This window comes from Meriones unguiculatus, chromosome 3 (genome assembly GCF_030254825.1).
Source record: "Meriones unguiculatus strain TT.TT164.6M chromosome 3, Bangor_MerUng_6.1, whole genome shotgun sequence".
In the NCBI taxonomy this organism is placed as follows: Eukaryota; Metazoa; Chordata; class Mammalia; order Rodentia; family Muridae; genus Meriones; species Meriones unguiculatus.
In genome coordinates, this window is record NC_083351.1 from 899791 (window position 1) to 915776 (window position 15986).

Genomic DNA, 15986 nt, shown 5'->3' on the forward strand with positions numbered 1-15986 from the left:
TTTGGTTTGTTTTTATTTTTTATTTTTGTTTTAGATGGGATGTTGCTTTGCAGGCCAGGCTGACCTTGGACTCCTGGCAACTCTCCTGTCTGAGCCAACAAAGTGCTGGAGTCACAGGTGTGAGCTACCTGTGACTACCGCTTCTCCTCCTCTCTACACCACGGCCTGGATCCCTTTCCAATCCAAGAGACCTAGGTTGGCCCCCACTGAGGCTCGCGCCTCATGTTGGGGACACTCTTTTCTCGTTGCCACTGCAATCTTGTGTTCGTCCGTGTTTGTCCTCATCAGTAGCACAACAATTTACGTGTTTTTCACCATCTCTGATGCAACGAGGCTCCCCATAGTGAGGGATGAGGGCAGATCCCCCATGGGGGGAAGCTGGTTGGCTCTTTCTTTGCTATGCATTTTTCTGCATCCTCTGGCGTGTTGTGGTTGCAGAGAGACACGCCCTGGGCACAGAAGGACAGAGTAGCTGAGAGGGTGGAAAAGCTGTGTGGGAGCATGGCTGCGCCTGCTGCACACAAACAGGCCCGTCTCCCACGCAGCCAGGACTTGCCACAGAAGCACTTCCCATACCTCCGTCCAGGCCTGCTTTTGTGATTTCAGTGTTTTTCTTCATGTACTCTGAAAGCATAACGTGTGTAGGTCATATTTTCAGCTGGGAAATAGATCACTGGTTAGAAACAGGAAGTTTGAGGTGGGGTGGGAAAGTCCCTAGGGGAGGAGGTGAGTGCCCGCTCAGATGGTGGCGCCCTCCCCAGCCTTCCCACCGTGGAAGGGCCGTTCCACCCATCCCTGCTGCTGCGCTGCTCTGGGGATGCTGCCTCCGAGGCAGCGTAGAAGGGATGAGGATCCTTGTTCTCAGAGCCTGAAGCGAAGTGGCCCCTGAGCACCTTGTGTGCCATGGAAAAGCCACGGCAAGATCATTCTGTAACCTAGGGTAAGCTGGTATGCATATGTGCAGGATGAGAAAGACAAGCAGAATCCTGGCAAAACCACTGTGACCCGGAACCTAGAACTGGCAGCGACCATCTGCCCGCACCTCAGTGACATCTGTTTCCATGCTCTGTAGACCCTCTTTGGTCCTCAGGAACCTAACCTGCTTCTTGCCTTTGCTGGCCACTGGCCTGGGACTGCCACCAAAGGCACTGGGCTCCCCATGAGACCTTGCTAGCACATGCGCCAGCCCTGACCCCACGGGGCCACCCTTTTGCACTGCTGTGCCCTCTGCTCACTACACTGTGTGTGCGTCACACATCCCACGCATGAGGAACTCTCCAGCTTTATTCTGAGCTGCTGTCGGAGTTCAGCCCACCTGCTCACCCCCAAACCTGGAAGAAGTAAGTGGGTTTGTCCACAGTCAGTTGATCAGAGCTTAGCTTTTTAAAAATGTGGAGTTTTTTTTTTCACTGTTAGTGCTCAAGATGCTAGATTACCATGGAAACAGAGCTTGTTAAGATTCCTGTGACCAGCCTAATTATAGAATTCAAAGACAAGCAGAAAGCTCCTGGAGGTTGTCAGAGTTAAGGCTGGAAGAAAAGAAGGGCGGCCCACACACTCTTCAGGACTTGCTGTTCACCATGTGCCAGCACCCAGGGAGGTGGCGGCTGAGTACCCGATGGCATTGACACCAGCAGGTCTCACTCAGGGTTCAGGGCCCTTTCCCAGCTAGGGCCGCTTCAACACCGGCATCCATGACAGAGTGCCCTGGATAGCTCCTGTCCTGTGCGGGAGCGCCCCAGCCGCAACAGGCTCCGTCCTACCCTCCAGCCCTTCCTCAGGGCCAGGGCTGGAGAGTGGGGTGGATTGAGGTGCCCAGGAAGCAGTGCACAGAATCCATGCCTCTCTCTTCAGGAACCTTGGCTCACTCGTATTCTTCTGTGCTCATAGTGGTGACTATCGCATAGGCCAAGAGTAGAGTCTTCATTTTCCAGGCAAAACCAGACTCTGGACGTGCAGCTGCCTGCATGTGGCCTCCAGGCTCTCAGCGCACAGGCCTAGAAAGCCATAGGGGACTGTGTGGGTTGTCCAGGGCCACGCTGCTCTAAGGGAAACTTCTGGTAAATAGATAGTTTGAAAGTTTGGGTTTTAGCAGCCACAGCCCATGTAGGGACCCCAGTTTCTAAGAAAGGGCCCAGTTGATTCAGAAGCCAAGGATGTCACAACCCTGCCCCCCACCCCCAACCCCAAGAAACCGTAGGGGATCCACCTCTGAGGATTCTCTTTAGGTCCCTGGCCAGAATCCTCAACACCAGCCAGGCTCTTAAGAGAAAAATTTCAGCCCAAGCCCCAAGGAGATGAGAGATCGTATACTGTGTGGGAGTCCTGGGTGGGGTTCTGGGAGGGAAGAGGACATGGACAAGTTAAGGAAATCTGAGTAGTGAGGTCTGTCCTGGAGAACGTTTCCTTGTTGCTTCATTGATTGTTGCAAAAGTAACGTGCAAAAGGGGATGAGTATGGTCGAGCCCAGGCAGAAAGTCTCAGGAAGCGCCATGCCCTCCGCAGGTTCCAGAAACCTAAAACCGCAGTTCACTGAAGGAAGCTGAGGGGGCCTGACTAGCACCAAGCTCTAAAGGCTAGGTGCTGCCCCGAGTCCTGCTTTGCAGGGATGAGGAGACAGCACCCATCTTAGTCGGTGTTCTGTTGCCATGACCACGGCAGCTCTCACTAAGGAAAGCATCTATTGGGGCTGGCTTACAGTTCAGAGGCTTAGCTCGTTATCATCAGGGCGGGAAGCATGGTGGCACACAGGCAGACTCTGTGCTGGAGAAGGAGCTGAGAGGTCGATATCCAGACCTGTAGGCAGCAGGGGGAGAGGGACACTGGCATTGGTTTGGGCTTTGAGACCACAAAGCCCACCCCAGTGACACACTTCCCCTAGCAAGGCCACGCTCCTCATCTCTTCAAACAGTCCCACTGCCTGATGACTAAGCGTTCAAATATGTGAGCCGTGGGGGCCATCCCCGTTGCAGCCACCACAGACAACACTGCCCCACTGCCTTTCCCGCCCCTGAAAGAATCACTGAGCAGTGAAGAGCACTTGCTGACCTTACGAGGACCTGGTTCAGCTCCCAGCAGCCACGTTGGCTTACAACTGTCTCAACTCAAGCTCCAGGGGAGACTGATGTGTTCTTCCGGCCTCAGTGGACATGAGACCTGCGCATAGTCTATATGCATATATGTATGTGTGTGTATGCAAAACACATACTCATAATTTTTTTTTTTAATCACAGTTTGGTAAAAATATTTTGAAGTGTTTCTTTTTTGACCTGAAGGATCGCTGGCTGTTGCCGTGATCCCTTCTCCCACCTCTGGTCTGTGATCCCAGCCGTGACATGGATCAGATGTAAGTTACTTTTCTGTGGAGCTCTGAAGTGTGAAGCTTTCCCAGAGAGCTCTGTGTAAGTCGGGGTGCTCCAGGGGCGCCCAGCAGGAGGTATACAGTGAACAGAGTTGGCCCACGGGAATATGGAGGCCAAGACGTCAGGGTAGGCTTCAGCAAGCACAAGGCCCATGTCCACCAGAGGATGTTTGGCCTTTTCATTGTGTTGATCGGCTAGATGAGGCCCACCCTGCTAAGAAGGGCCACAGTCAAAGTTCACAGTTAGTGTTAGCCTCAGCCCTCTGAGTCCTGATAGAATCATCCAGAACATTAGGTCTAATACAGCTGACACATGAACTCTGGAGGTCTACTCTTGTCAAGTTGGCATTCACATACAACTCTTTAAAGCACACTCGGCCTCCAGATAAAGACACACTGCCCTCTCGCTGGGCAGGACAGGACTATGTGCACATCCGCATGCACTGGCCCAAGCCTCAGACCAACCCCCAATAGGGCGGTCATGGTCTCTCACTGATTTTCATGTCACTCTGGTCCCGTTTCTCCCTTCTTTCCTCTCACAGTTTCGGCTTTTCCTTTTGAGGTGGAGGCCAACAGTGTGAGTGTGTGGCTCCCCCAAACCTACCCACCCTGGCAGAATGATGAGCAACCTGAAGGAGGCTGGCCTGGCCCACAGCGGGTGCCTGGAAACTGCCTCCACAGGTGCCATTCACAGCAAGACCTGGTCCATTTTTTGCACTGCTACCAAGAGGGCCTGAGATGGGATAATGTGCAGGAAGCAGGTTTTATTTGAGAAAGCTGTGTGGGCCTCTGGTGAGGGCCTGGTGCTGTGTAGAGAGCCACCTGGTGACACAGCAGCTTGCTGGCTTGTCTCTCTTCTCTTTGTAAAGCCGCCAGTGCCCTAGCATAGAGTGCCCCCCTTACAACTAACTTCATTTGACCCTCATCACCTCCCACATGCCGTCACTTGAGCTTTTGGGGACAAACCTAGACCGTAGATGGTAAAAGTAAGACGGAGGGCTAGAGCGAAGGCTCAGCAGCTGGGAGTCCTGGCCGCTCTTGCAGAGGACCAGGTTTGGTTCCCGGCACCCCGTGGCAGCTCACAGCCATCTGCACCTCCAGTTCCAGGGGATCCAGCTCGTTCTTCTGGTATCTGTGGACCCCTGCATGCACATGGTACATGTATATCCACTCACGCACATACACATTAGTGGGGAAAAAATGAATCAGGTTTTGTCGGGATGACTCAGCAGGTAAAGGTGCTAGCTGTCAAACCTAACGATTTGAGTGCAACCCCCAGAATCCACGTGGTACGAGAAGAGAACCAACTCATTCAAGATGTCTTCTGGCTCACACGTATGCCATGGCGTGCACACATATACTCAAGCTAGCTAAAATAAACAAACAAACAAATCTTAAAAATAAGTGAGTGGAGTGCGGGCCAGTGAGTTAGCTAAGCAAATAAAGGTACTTGCTACCAAGCTCGACAACCTGAGTTCATTTCCTAGAACCCACATGGAGGAGGCAGAGAGCCAGCTCCTGCACGTGTCCCCTGGCCTCCACACACGTGTCCGTGACAGGTATACAACTCCTGCAGGCTGTCCTCTGACCTCTACACGTGGCTGTGACATGTACACAAACAGACAAACAGTAAATAAATACATAGACCTCAAAGCATTAAAAAAAAAAATCATTGTTTTTGTTTGGGTAGATTTTCTTTTTTTTTAGTCTCCCTTTGTAGCCCAGGCTGGCCTTGACTTTCTGTCCTCTTGCCTGAGCCCCGAGTGCTGGGGTTACAGTGTGCACTCAATGCCTGGCTTGACGCAGTCTCAGATCTCTGGGGAGCTCTCTACGGGTTGGGACCAAGGACCACAGAAGCAGGTGTCCCTCTTCACAGGCCTGTTTTTGTGCCACACCTTCCTCAGGAGCATGAGCGACTGCCCTGGCGCCCTCCTTCCCAGACACCATGGTAGATTGTGTGAAATTAATTTGACTGATTCCCTCGGATGTAGACAGAAGCTTTTGTGGTCTCAGTGTTTTCTGGTTTCACAGGTTGGACTTGTCCAACTCATTTGCTGTCTTCTGGGAAATACCTGTTCTTTCTCCCATGGATGTTCTATTTTTCGCGCGCGCGTGTGTGTGTGTGTGTGTGTGCATTTGCACATGTGGGAGTACACACACCTATGCCTGTGTACATGGTATAGAGGCTAGGCTTTGTGTCCTAGCTCCCTCTCTATCATTTATAATAATGTGTATAACGTGTCATATGTGTGTGTGTGTGTAAACATGTGCTGCGTATGAATTGCCACCTCCAGCCGGTTCGCCCCAGGGCCCCTCTGTGCCTGCACTCACATGCTGGGGTCTCGGTGTCTGCTCTATCTGCTTGGCGGGTTTCAGGGACCCAGACTCTAGCGCTCGTCCTTCTGCAGCAGATGCCTGCACTGTGCTCCAGCCCCGCCATGCGTTCTTCTTTTGGACGTTGGCGTCCTTCAGAACCAACCACGAGGCTTGGTCCTGCGCTTTCAAGTGTTCAACTATTCTTACCTCGTGCATCTTCAGAGTCTCCTCGAGTCCAGAGTCTCCCCACATTCTCTTCTGTCAGGTCCTCGTCATCTGCTGCACATGTTCACCCTTTTATTCTCTGAAAGACCAAATATCGGCATAGTGGAGCCTAGTCTTAGTCCTCTCTGATGGCCATAATGAGCTGCCCAGGTCAAGGGCATAAGCCACAGGAGCTTGCCTTCCCTTGCTGTAAGGCGAAGAGTGGGGTCAGCAGCCAGCACTGGGCCTCTGCTTCCGGATTTCAGACAGGACATTTTTGAGTGTCCTTGTGTTCTAGCACTGATCTCCTTTGGGGGGTCACTAACTGGCCCCCACCCCATGCCCACTTTTTACCTTAATCACCTTCCCAACCCTGTCTCCAAATATAGCCCTACCAGGAGTCAGGACTCAGCGTGTGTGCTTAGGGGACAGAGCCGTCCCTCAAAGCAGGAAAGTCCAGACTTTCCTGATATAGGCGACAGGGGACTGCGGCAGTCCTGGTCACTCGTCATTTCTGCACTCCAAACCCTGGGGCTGATTACAGGGCTGTTTCCTGTCCCATGGTTAAGTTTGTCCTTTTGAGGGCTCCCTCATCAGCCGTGGCCTCTGCTAGGTACCTTAGATTCTTTCTACTTCCTGCAGTCCAGGCAGGCATTAAACTGTTGTTCATCTTTCAGTGCTGCAACTGGGCTTGAAGGCTTTAGCAGGAAATTCAGGGCAAAAGTCCTGGTTTGTTTCATGTTGCCCCTTGAGTTTACTTCACCTCTGTCCCCTGGTCACTTCATACTCTGCCCCTTCCCTGCAGATAAGAGATGGTATGGGAGCCATACAGAAGGACAGTAAGGCCCGTGGCTATTTGGAGCAAGGACTTGGGCTCCCTTGGCTAGGTTCCCTAGGAACATGGGTGGGCCAGGGGGGCAGGCCATGCCCTGTCATCACGAACATTGGTGCATGGGTTTGCTGGTAGACTCTGGTTTTCCCCTCCCACTAGTACAAACCTTCTTTGGGCCTGATGTCCCAAGTGGCTGAGGTGGGAGGGGACAAAGGCTGGGGCTGCCTGTCTTGGCCTCATCTGAGGCTGGAGCCCCCTAAGGTCACCAGACAATGCTTGGTTTCTCTCAAGTGCCTCTAAAGCCGCACTCTGGGAGACCAGAGCTGGGGCGGGGGATGGGGAGGGGAGCTGGGTGTGGTGGGCCACACAGCTGTGGGGCTTTTCACTCCTCCTGAGCTCCCAGAGGAACCGCGGCTTCCGGCTCCTCACTGAATCTCCCCTTCAAATGGAGAAAAGCATGTTTTGCAGTTGCTGTGACCTGATTTCAGCAGTTTCCAGCTAGAGCTGGAAATTTGCTTGTTTTAAAAACATTCCGTTCCACTCTCCACTTAGGAATATTCTCAGTACTTCCATGAGGCTCCTGAAGGTTACTCTTGCTACAGGACTTTATAAAAAGCACAAAGCTTCCCGTTGTACCTTGTTTCTGGAGGTTTTGTCTCTGTGTGCTGGCCTCATGGCATTTGGGGTTGTGGAATGGAAAGCATCGGGCTATGGTTCTGTTCAGAACTTTGGTGGTATTTTTAAAAAGAGTTGATCTAGTGTGAATGGTGCATGTCACAAAGTGATGTTTGAGGTAACTTTGGACTTCAAACAAATATTGAAGAGAATTAGACCTCCTCTGCCCCAGGGTCTGGTTGAGTTAGAGGGACCTTGGGCCCGGTGAGTCACTGGAAGGATGCTTGTGTCCTGGCTGACTGTAACCTCCAGCCCTGTTGTCCGCTCTCCCTCCTTGGATGGTCATATGTAAATATCATGGTCCATTTGAACCTTGTCCCTGTATGGAAAAAGGGGCCTGGTTTTCAGAAGCTTCCCAGAGCGAAGGAGGGTGCAGGACAGAGAGCAGGGAATAGCCGTCTAGGAAGTGAGCGGCCCAGGCTGGAGAAACTGATACGCTACTGCCGTGCCCTGCCCATTCCTGCCAGATGCTGGGTATCTCCACTACTGTCTGGGGGCCTCTCCCACCTGAGCTACCCTCTCCAGCAGCCACAGCTGTGAGAACATGAGAGTGTGAGGAGAGGTGAAGGGAGCCTCCGCCCCGGGGAAGCTGTCAGTGTAGTTTGGCATCCCTGAGCCAGGGCTGTAGCTCCAGCCACCTAGGCAGGATCGGCCTGTCTCCTTGTATCCTTGAGTTCAGGAGCCAGGCCCCTGCATCGCACTGCTGCCTCCTCACACGGTCTCCACATTCTTTTTAGAATCCATCTACCGCCGTGGAGCCAGAAGATGGAGGAAGCTGTACCGAGCCAACGGCCACCTCTTCCAAGCCAAGCGCTTTAACAGGGTGAGTGTCCCCCTCCACCGACTCCCTCACAGGGCGTCTTTGTTGCTTCTATAAGTAAAGAAAGGGGGAAAGTGTCCTTGCTCCTGCTGTGCAGGGCGGGGCTTCCTTCAGCACTGCTCTGGAACAAAGTCCTGAGCCACCAGCTCAACCAGTATGGCAGGCTGTGGAGATGAGCTAGGGGCTAACCTAGCCTGTGAGATCCTGTGAATGAGCATGTGGCTGTGTCTTGGGTGTCCTTTCCTGCTCCTGGTTGCATAACCCTTGCTCACTGTCGCTGGCCTGAGGACATAGCCTGCCTGCGAGACGTGACCCAGCGCAGCCTGCCTGCCTGGTTGGACACGCCGGCCGAGACGGCCTCCTTGGACCCGAGAAGTCCCAGGTGCCTCTACCTTCTTGTCTTCTGTCGCTCCAGCAGCCAGTCCTTTCTGAGTGATGCTTGGCTTACTCGCCAAGTCTCTCCATTGTGGCACTTCTGTGTTGTCCCGTGTGCAGTGGCTGGGTGACTGCGGTGGCTCCTGTTCACAGCAAGGCAGCGCCTGTTTTCCTCTGTTCCAGCAAGCACACTTGAGAGTGGTTTGGTCCTGTGACCACGGGGACCTGCCTTTACTGCAGGACTGCCTGAGCCATTACTCTGCAGTACCACTGCCCAGCTAACCCTGTACTTTTCCACTCTGTCCCCATGCTGAGAAGACAGTTTAGCATCCAGCGGCCACGCGCCTAATAGTGAGCTGTGGCAGCTTGTGGGGTCAGCCCCATGGAGGCTGCTGCATCTTCAGGGCAACCACCAATCCCCCCATGCTCGCTGTCTTATGCCTCAGCCACAGGTCCCCCTCCGCTCTCTTCCTGAGGCACATTCAGTAGGTCAGCCCGGTCACTGTAGGCGTCAGCCGGCCTCCTCATACCCCCAGGTGATTATGTGAGAGCCTGTATACTGGGTGCCCATTGTGTCAGGAACTTGGGACTGACCCCAGCCCTACCCTAGGAGCTGATGAGGCTGGCATGGTGGGGCCAGAGGAGAGGCTTCTGGGTAACTGAGTAGGAATAGATGTATACTTGATTTGAGCCAAAAGGCCGAGAAACAACAACCGGGACTGTAGCCAGCGTTAGCCTCAGCGCCTGCTGTGGACTGGTGCTTAGGAAGACAGCCAGGTGCTGCCTAGACACCCTAAAGACTTCCTGGAGGAGACAGTGTCTGGAGAGGGTTCTGGGAGTCCAGGACACAACAAGCACAGTGGAGCCCAAATAGCATTCGGATACACCAAGCCCCAGGCTCCCTGCTGCGCCATGAAGATGCTGCCAGTGCCCTCAGGCCCGGTGCGTAGGAGGAGGCACACGCTGGATGCTGTTCTGTAGTGTGCCTGATGGCTGGAGACTGGGGGGCGGGAGGGGGTCCGAGGAGCCACAGCGGCAGTAGAGGAGCCACAGGCTGTCACTCACCTTGGAGAGGCTTTGTGTGGTAAAGAAGGGGTGCAGGTGTGAGGACACAGGAGCTGGATCATGAGGCTGCTGCCCTGCTACTGCCCAGCAGGATGTGCTCATGAGATTTTACAGTCAGCCAACCGGGTGTCCGGGATGGAAGTTGTCTGCTGTGGAGAAGTGGAGACATCTGGCCTTGGAGTGCCGAGTGCCAGGCCCCACATTTGATTGTGACACAAGCAACTGGCCATCTGTGCGGCCAGGTGCCCTCTCTCCTGTAAGCCTGTCACTGGCCGGAGCAGGCGCCCCGGGCAGCCCAGCAGCCCACCTCTCAGGCCACCGCTGCTGTGGCTGAGACAAAGCCCGCGCACCCAGCGCACGGGCCAGGGCTCGGACGGCCCTGACAGGCTCTCACGTCTGTGTGCGGGCATGTGGGCGTTGCACATCTGCGTGCACACTCACACCGGTGGAGGACAGAGGTGGCACTGAGTGACTTCCTTTGTCGTTCTCTGCTTTAACTTGAGACAGGGCCTCTTAGTAAACTTGGACTCACAGGCAGCTGGAGTGCCTGGCCAGTGAGCCTCTCGGGTTATAATCGTGCACCCCTCAGCCAGCTTCTCATGGGGCCGCCCACTCATGCCATGTGGCAAGTGCCTTACCACCACGCCGGTCTCCTCTCCTGCTCTTCATCGGCTGAAGGGACTGACATGAAGATCTGAGTCCTCAGGCTCTGTAACGCCCATGGGCCGTGCCCCCAACCTCGCTTTGGCTCTCAGAAGGAAAATGTTCCTCTGTGAGACTCAGAAGGAGGATCTGCAGGTGTGACTGGGGCCTTCAGCTGTGTGACATGGAGCACAGGGCCTGCATTGGGGACCTTAGAGCTGTCCTGCCCACTACCCTGAGGGTGTTGGTTAAGGAAGAGGGAGATCCAAGCTTTCTTGTCCACAAGTTGCAGAGAGATTGAGGTTAAGAAAATTATAAAAACTAGAAGCAGTGCAGTCTCCAGGGAAAAACACGCAGTGGGGACCCAATTCAGATTTCCTCAATTTCTAAACAAATTAACTTCAAAAGCCACGTAGGAAATTTGTCTGTGTATGCGGACATGTGTGTTCTGTAGGAGGAAGCGGGTGTGTGGTGCGTTCCTCAAGTGCCATCTACTTTTTACTGGGATAGGGACTGTCACTGGCTAGCCGCAGGGACCAGGGCCATGGCTGCCTCTACCTCCCCAGTGCCAGGATTCCCTCTCTAAGTGGTGGAGATCAAACTCAGGCCTCTGCTTTGGCAAGGCGAGCTCTTTACAGATTAAGCCATCTCCCCGGTGCATGAGAAAAAAATACGCAAAACAAATAAAAGCTGAGGGAATAAAAGATCAAAAGAACACAGATGGTTGCCATTTCTGACATTCCTTTTTTTTTTTTTTTTTTGAGATTATTTATTTTTAATTTTTCAAGTATGGGTGTTTTGCCTGCATGTGTGTCTGTGCGTCCTGTGTGTGCAATGCCAGCAGAAGCCAGAAGAGGGCATCAGATCCTCTTGGACTGGAGCTCTAGGTGGCTGGGACCTGGTCTTCAGCAAGGTCGCCAGCGCTCTTTAAATCTGAGCATCTCTCTGGCCTCTGCCGGTCAGCTTTTGACAAATGTCAAGACTGAGCAGGGTTGAGAGTGTCTGACGAGTGTAATTGCTGACAAATGCACACAGCTTGACCCTCCTGACAAGTATTTTCTAAATATGGACATTTTTTTCTTCTCTCAGACAATGTCAGGGCATTGAAAGTAATCACTAAAAAAAAAAAAAAGAAAGAAAGAAAGAAAGTAATCACTGCTTAGTGTTAACTAGAAAGTGTGAGCTACAGCTACATAGTCTAAAAAGTATGCGCCCAACTTCTGTCCAAAAGAATCTACCTACAGCAGTCAGCCCCATGCTGGTCTTTCACAGAAGGGCTGCCGGAATGGGGAGACATGAAAGCTTGGCCCGCTCTCCAGGCCTAACCCACAGCACTTGATGGTGTCCTCCCTGTGCTGACCACATTGCCCTGTGCTAGGGCACACGGTCCTTGTGCTGCGGGGCGGGCTGGGTGGGTGATGGTCTGTCTTCTGCTACAAGTGGGCAGGAAGCAGTAGAACACACCAGGATCTCAGGAAGAAAAGCCCTGGAGTGGGCAGGTTTCGGAGATGCCACCAGGTGGGACCGTCAAGGCTTTCTAAGGTCTTTTGTCTGAAGCAGCCGAAATGGTTGACAAACATTTCCTGTAAAAGACCAGAGTCTATATTTTCAGTTTTTAAGGACATGTACCTCTGTTGCAGCATTCAATACTCCCAGTGTGACTCAGAAGCCACGGGCAGTTTGTGTGCCAATGGGCGGGCGCAGCTGTGTTCCAGGAAAAGTTCATGTTCAAAAAGTGGGGACGGGGTTGTGGTAGGCCGACCTGCTCTGGTTGGTGCTCCTTTCACTATGGGCTCGGCGTTAATCTAGGCCTTGAGAGAAACGGCTTTGGGTCTTCCCATGAGCCCACCCTTCCCAGGTGGAGCAAGACAGAACAACAAGGATTGCTCTTTCTAAGAATTTGAAACCGCGCGCTGGACTTGACAAATAAGCCAGAATTATACCCCCACGAGGGTCTAGCCCAGCAGTGTCCCCAGGTGGCAGCAGAAGCAACTGCAACCTGCCTGAAGGCGGCCTGAAAGGGTTCCCACAGATAGTGAATCGGACGTCTGGGCTCACCATCGGCAACTAAAAAACACAGTAGGAAACTAGGCGTTCTGGTCAAGAGCCAGCAGAAGCGAGACAGAAGGCCTAGCCTGGCTGAACGCAAAGTGAATGTGTGATATGTTTGAAAAATTAAAATACATGATTGAAAAATAGAGCAAGAAACAAATTGGCAGCTTGTGAGACAGACTTTAAAATGTTTTTATCCCATTAATCTATTTCCTGTGAATTCCTGAGAATAGAAACCCAGTGCTTTGGTTTTGCTTTATTATTTTAATGGCAATTTTTTTTCTGAAATGTTGATGATTCAAGTATAGATTCTAAATAAAAAGCTACTAGCCAGGAGTGGTGGAGCACACCTCTAATCCTAGTACTCTGGAGACAGAATCTGGCAGCTCTCTGCAATTTCAAGGCCGGCCTGTTCAACATAGCGAGTTCCAAGCCAGCGAGGCTCCACAGAGAGACCCTGACTCAGGAAAAAATAATAATAATAAAAAGAAAATAAATAAGAAATAAAAGCTATTGGTACAGTTTTGGTAGCTCCCCTAAGAAATGTGTGCGGTCTCAGTCAAGTCCACGCTGCTCTTGGTCAGCAGTTGTCCTGTCCTGGCCCCTGGTAAGAGTGACTCTCCTGTCCAGGTATGATGGTGCAGACCTGTAATCATAACACTAAGGAAGCTAAGGCCAGCCTGGTCCACAAAGTTAGTCCAGGACAGCCAAGGCTACACAGAGAAACCCTGTCTCAAAAAACAAAACAAACAAACAACAACAAAATCAAGACCTTTTCTCCAAAAGATAGGAGGGACTTAGGTCAGCAGGTGGAATGGTTGCCTAGCTTGTTCAGGACCCAGAATCCCACCCCCAGCAAGTGCCACATGAGAAACTAGGCATAGTTGTGCATGCTTGTGATCCCAGCACTCAGGAAATGGAGGCGGGAAAATTAGAAGTTTAAGGTTGGGCTGGAAAGATGGCTCAGGGGCTAAGAGGGGCTTGCCACACCACCATGGAGCCTGAGGTTGTATCCTAGGCCCCATGTAACAGGCCAGGCAGGCGCAGCCGTGCATGGGATAGAGACAGAAGCATCGCTGGGGTTTGGCCAAATGAGCTCCAGGTCCAGGAAGAGACCCTGCCTCAGGAGGAGAAAGCTAATAATTCTGGGACAGCTGGGGACCCACATTTCTGTTCAGACAGCCATGCCCAAAGCAGCAAGAGGTGGTTTGCCAGAATGTGACCAGATTCTGAGATTCTGAGCATATTTCTTCTCACAGACTTTATAAAATTCCAGAAGACACGGAAGAGCCACCAGAGGAGCGGGCAGTTTTGACTTTTAGGTCCTTTAGAATCAAGAATAATAAAGGGTTGTTTAAAATTCTGAAAGTAAAACCCTCAGGTGATTGTCCCGCAGCCACTCACAGTTTTTCCAAGGAGAATGTGAGCATCCAGCGTTAGGACCACTGTCAGTTTGGAGGAGAGCACTGTGCTTCTCTTGGCCTGGGCTGTTTGACTCCAGTAGAGCCATCATGGCAGCACCACAGCCTGTCCCACCTGGGCTCACCACCTGTGGCCTTCACGTGAGCCAGAGAAGGGAACCACTGAGCCAGGATGGTCTGAGCTCAGAAAGGAGGTGTCAGGCCCCTCTCACTTGCTGGCTTCTGAATCAGCCAAGGGGGAGCTCTGCCTGAGTTTTCAGCTAGACCCTTGAGCATGTCACGGGCTTCTGGAAGGGCCGGGCGGGCCTGATAACTGCCATTCCCATCCACAGAGAGCGTACTGTGGCCAGTGCAGCGAAAGGATATGGGGTCTCTCGAGGCAGGGCTACAGGTGCGTCAACTGCAAACTGCTGGTCCATAAACGCTGCCACGTCCTCGTCCCGCTGACCTGCAGGAGGCATATGGTGAGTAGGGGTGTGGCAAGGGGAGGCTGGGCCTCTGGCCAAGATGACCTTGGCAGTCCTTGGTCCTTGTCATTCCATTAGGGTTATGCCCGCAGACAGGAGGGGGCCTGCAGGCTGTCCGTGGGCAGTCTGGAACAGAACCTCACGTCCTGAGCACTGGGACCAGTCCCCCTGGCCCGCTGTGAACTAAGTTTTCTATCACTGTGCCGTAAGCCAGCCTGCCTGTGCCACCTAGCCTGGATGTAGAGGACTTTCCGGCCCTGCCCAGTGCGTGTCAGCTCCCAGGAGGGTTGTTGGCTCATCTGCATCTTGGCAGAGTGAAGAGAAAGACACCCCTGAGGGGTCGTATCCATGTCCATATGTCAGATGCGAACAGGATACAGATTGGAGCATGACAAGGGTTGCCTACAAAACTGCTCTCCTAGAGATCCTTTCTGCTGTCTGCTGTCTGCTGTAAGCCCTGGAGACACAATGCGGCCTAGGACCCTGTAGGCCCACATTACCTTGAGATAATGGAATGAGCCCAGGAATGTGACCATTCAGAGCTGAGTGAGAACCATGCTTGGACCTGAGGGACCTTCACTTACGACGTCAGCCCATAGACGGCCGATCAGGAGCTTGGCTGCCAGTGTGAAGACCACAGGGCATCGAGGGGGCATGGCCAAGCACGGTGTAACGCGTCCCTTCTGTCAAACGCCTTTCAGAAAGGCGATAACCCAAGATCCTGACCGAGTGACCGCTTCAGCATGCAGACTCCCGGAGAACAGTCTTGGGCTGTTCTGTGCTCTACCCAGCAGCTCTTCTTTACACAGCACATCGCACCGCTGCACGCACGCACGCACACGCACACGCTCACAGTGCAACTTGTGGCCATGAAGTCAGAGCTGGGGTGTAACTCCTGCCCCATCACGCCAACGCCATCATTTTCTTGCAGGATTCTGTCATGCCTTCCCAAGAGCCTCCAGTAGATGACAAGAATGATGGTGTAGACCTTCCTTCAGAGGGGACTGATGGAAGTAGGTACCCTCCCTCAGCGGGGCCCCCTTCTTGCTCTTCCTTCTTGGGTTGTGTGTGTGTTGTATGAGGCATCTTGCTATTTACAGCTCCCCAAGCACTGGGGTTACAAGTGTGTACCACCACACCTGGCTTTGATGTGGGTGCTAGGGAGCCAAACTCAGGGCCTTACATTGTGCAGCAAGCACTTTTGCCCACTGAACTGGGTTTTCAGCCACAAGGGTTGTTTTCTGAGGCAGAATCTTAGGTAGCCCAACTTGGCCTCAGGCCCAGTGTGTAGACAAGGGTGACTTTACACTTCAGGTCCTCCAGCCTGTCTCCCAGGTGGAGAGCTAGGCTGCAGGCAGTTGCCATCATGCCACGCTTTCTGCAGCACTGGTGAGCAAGTCCAGGGCCTCGTGCACGCCTAGGCAGGCACTCCTCCAACCAAGCCGCATCTCCAGCCCTCTCTTTTACTTGTTTGAGACAAGCCCTGGTACAAGAACTGTACAATCCCCCTGCCTCAGCTTCCCCGGCACTGGGAATACAGGCATGCACCCAACACCCCGCCCTAAGCGAACACTACGTTTTCAGCTCACTGCTTCCAGCCTCACGAACGTGTCAGATTGTGAGCTTGTCATGACTAAGGGAACCCCTTCCGGGTGTCCTAACCCCAAGCTCGCACAGCCAGCTTGTGGAGGCCTAGGAAGCTGCACTTGTGTAGAACTCTTTAAACTGGAGTGTGGTGCGCTGCTTTGTGGATTGC

General features: G+C 52.9%; 1 protein-coding gene across 5 annotated transcripts in view; it reads left to right on the forward strand.

Annotated features, from left to right (window-relative positions):
• Prkcz (protein kinase C zeta) overlaps window positions 1-15986 on the forward strand; it is a 98372-nt gene that overhangs the window by 49832 nt on the left and 32554 nt on the right. For all 5 annotated transcript variants that reach the window (XM_021655516.2, XM_060378918.1, XM_060378919.1 and 2 more), the window contains 3 exons: window positions 8126-8211; window positions 14096-14227; window positions 15162-15243. In XM_021655516.2, the coding sequence (XP_021511191.1) occupies window positions 8126-8211; window positions 14096-14227; window positions 15162-15243 (300 nt within the window). The remainder of the gene's footprint in view (window positions 1-8125; window positions 8212-14095; window positions 14228-15161; window positions 15244-15986) is intronic.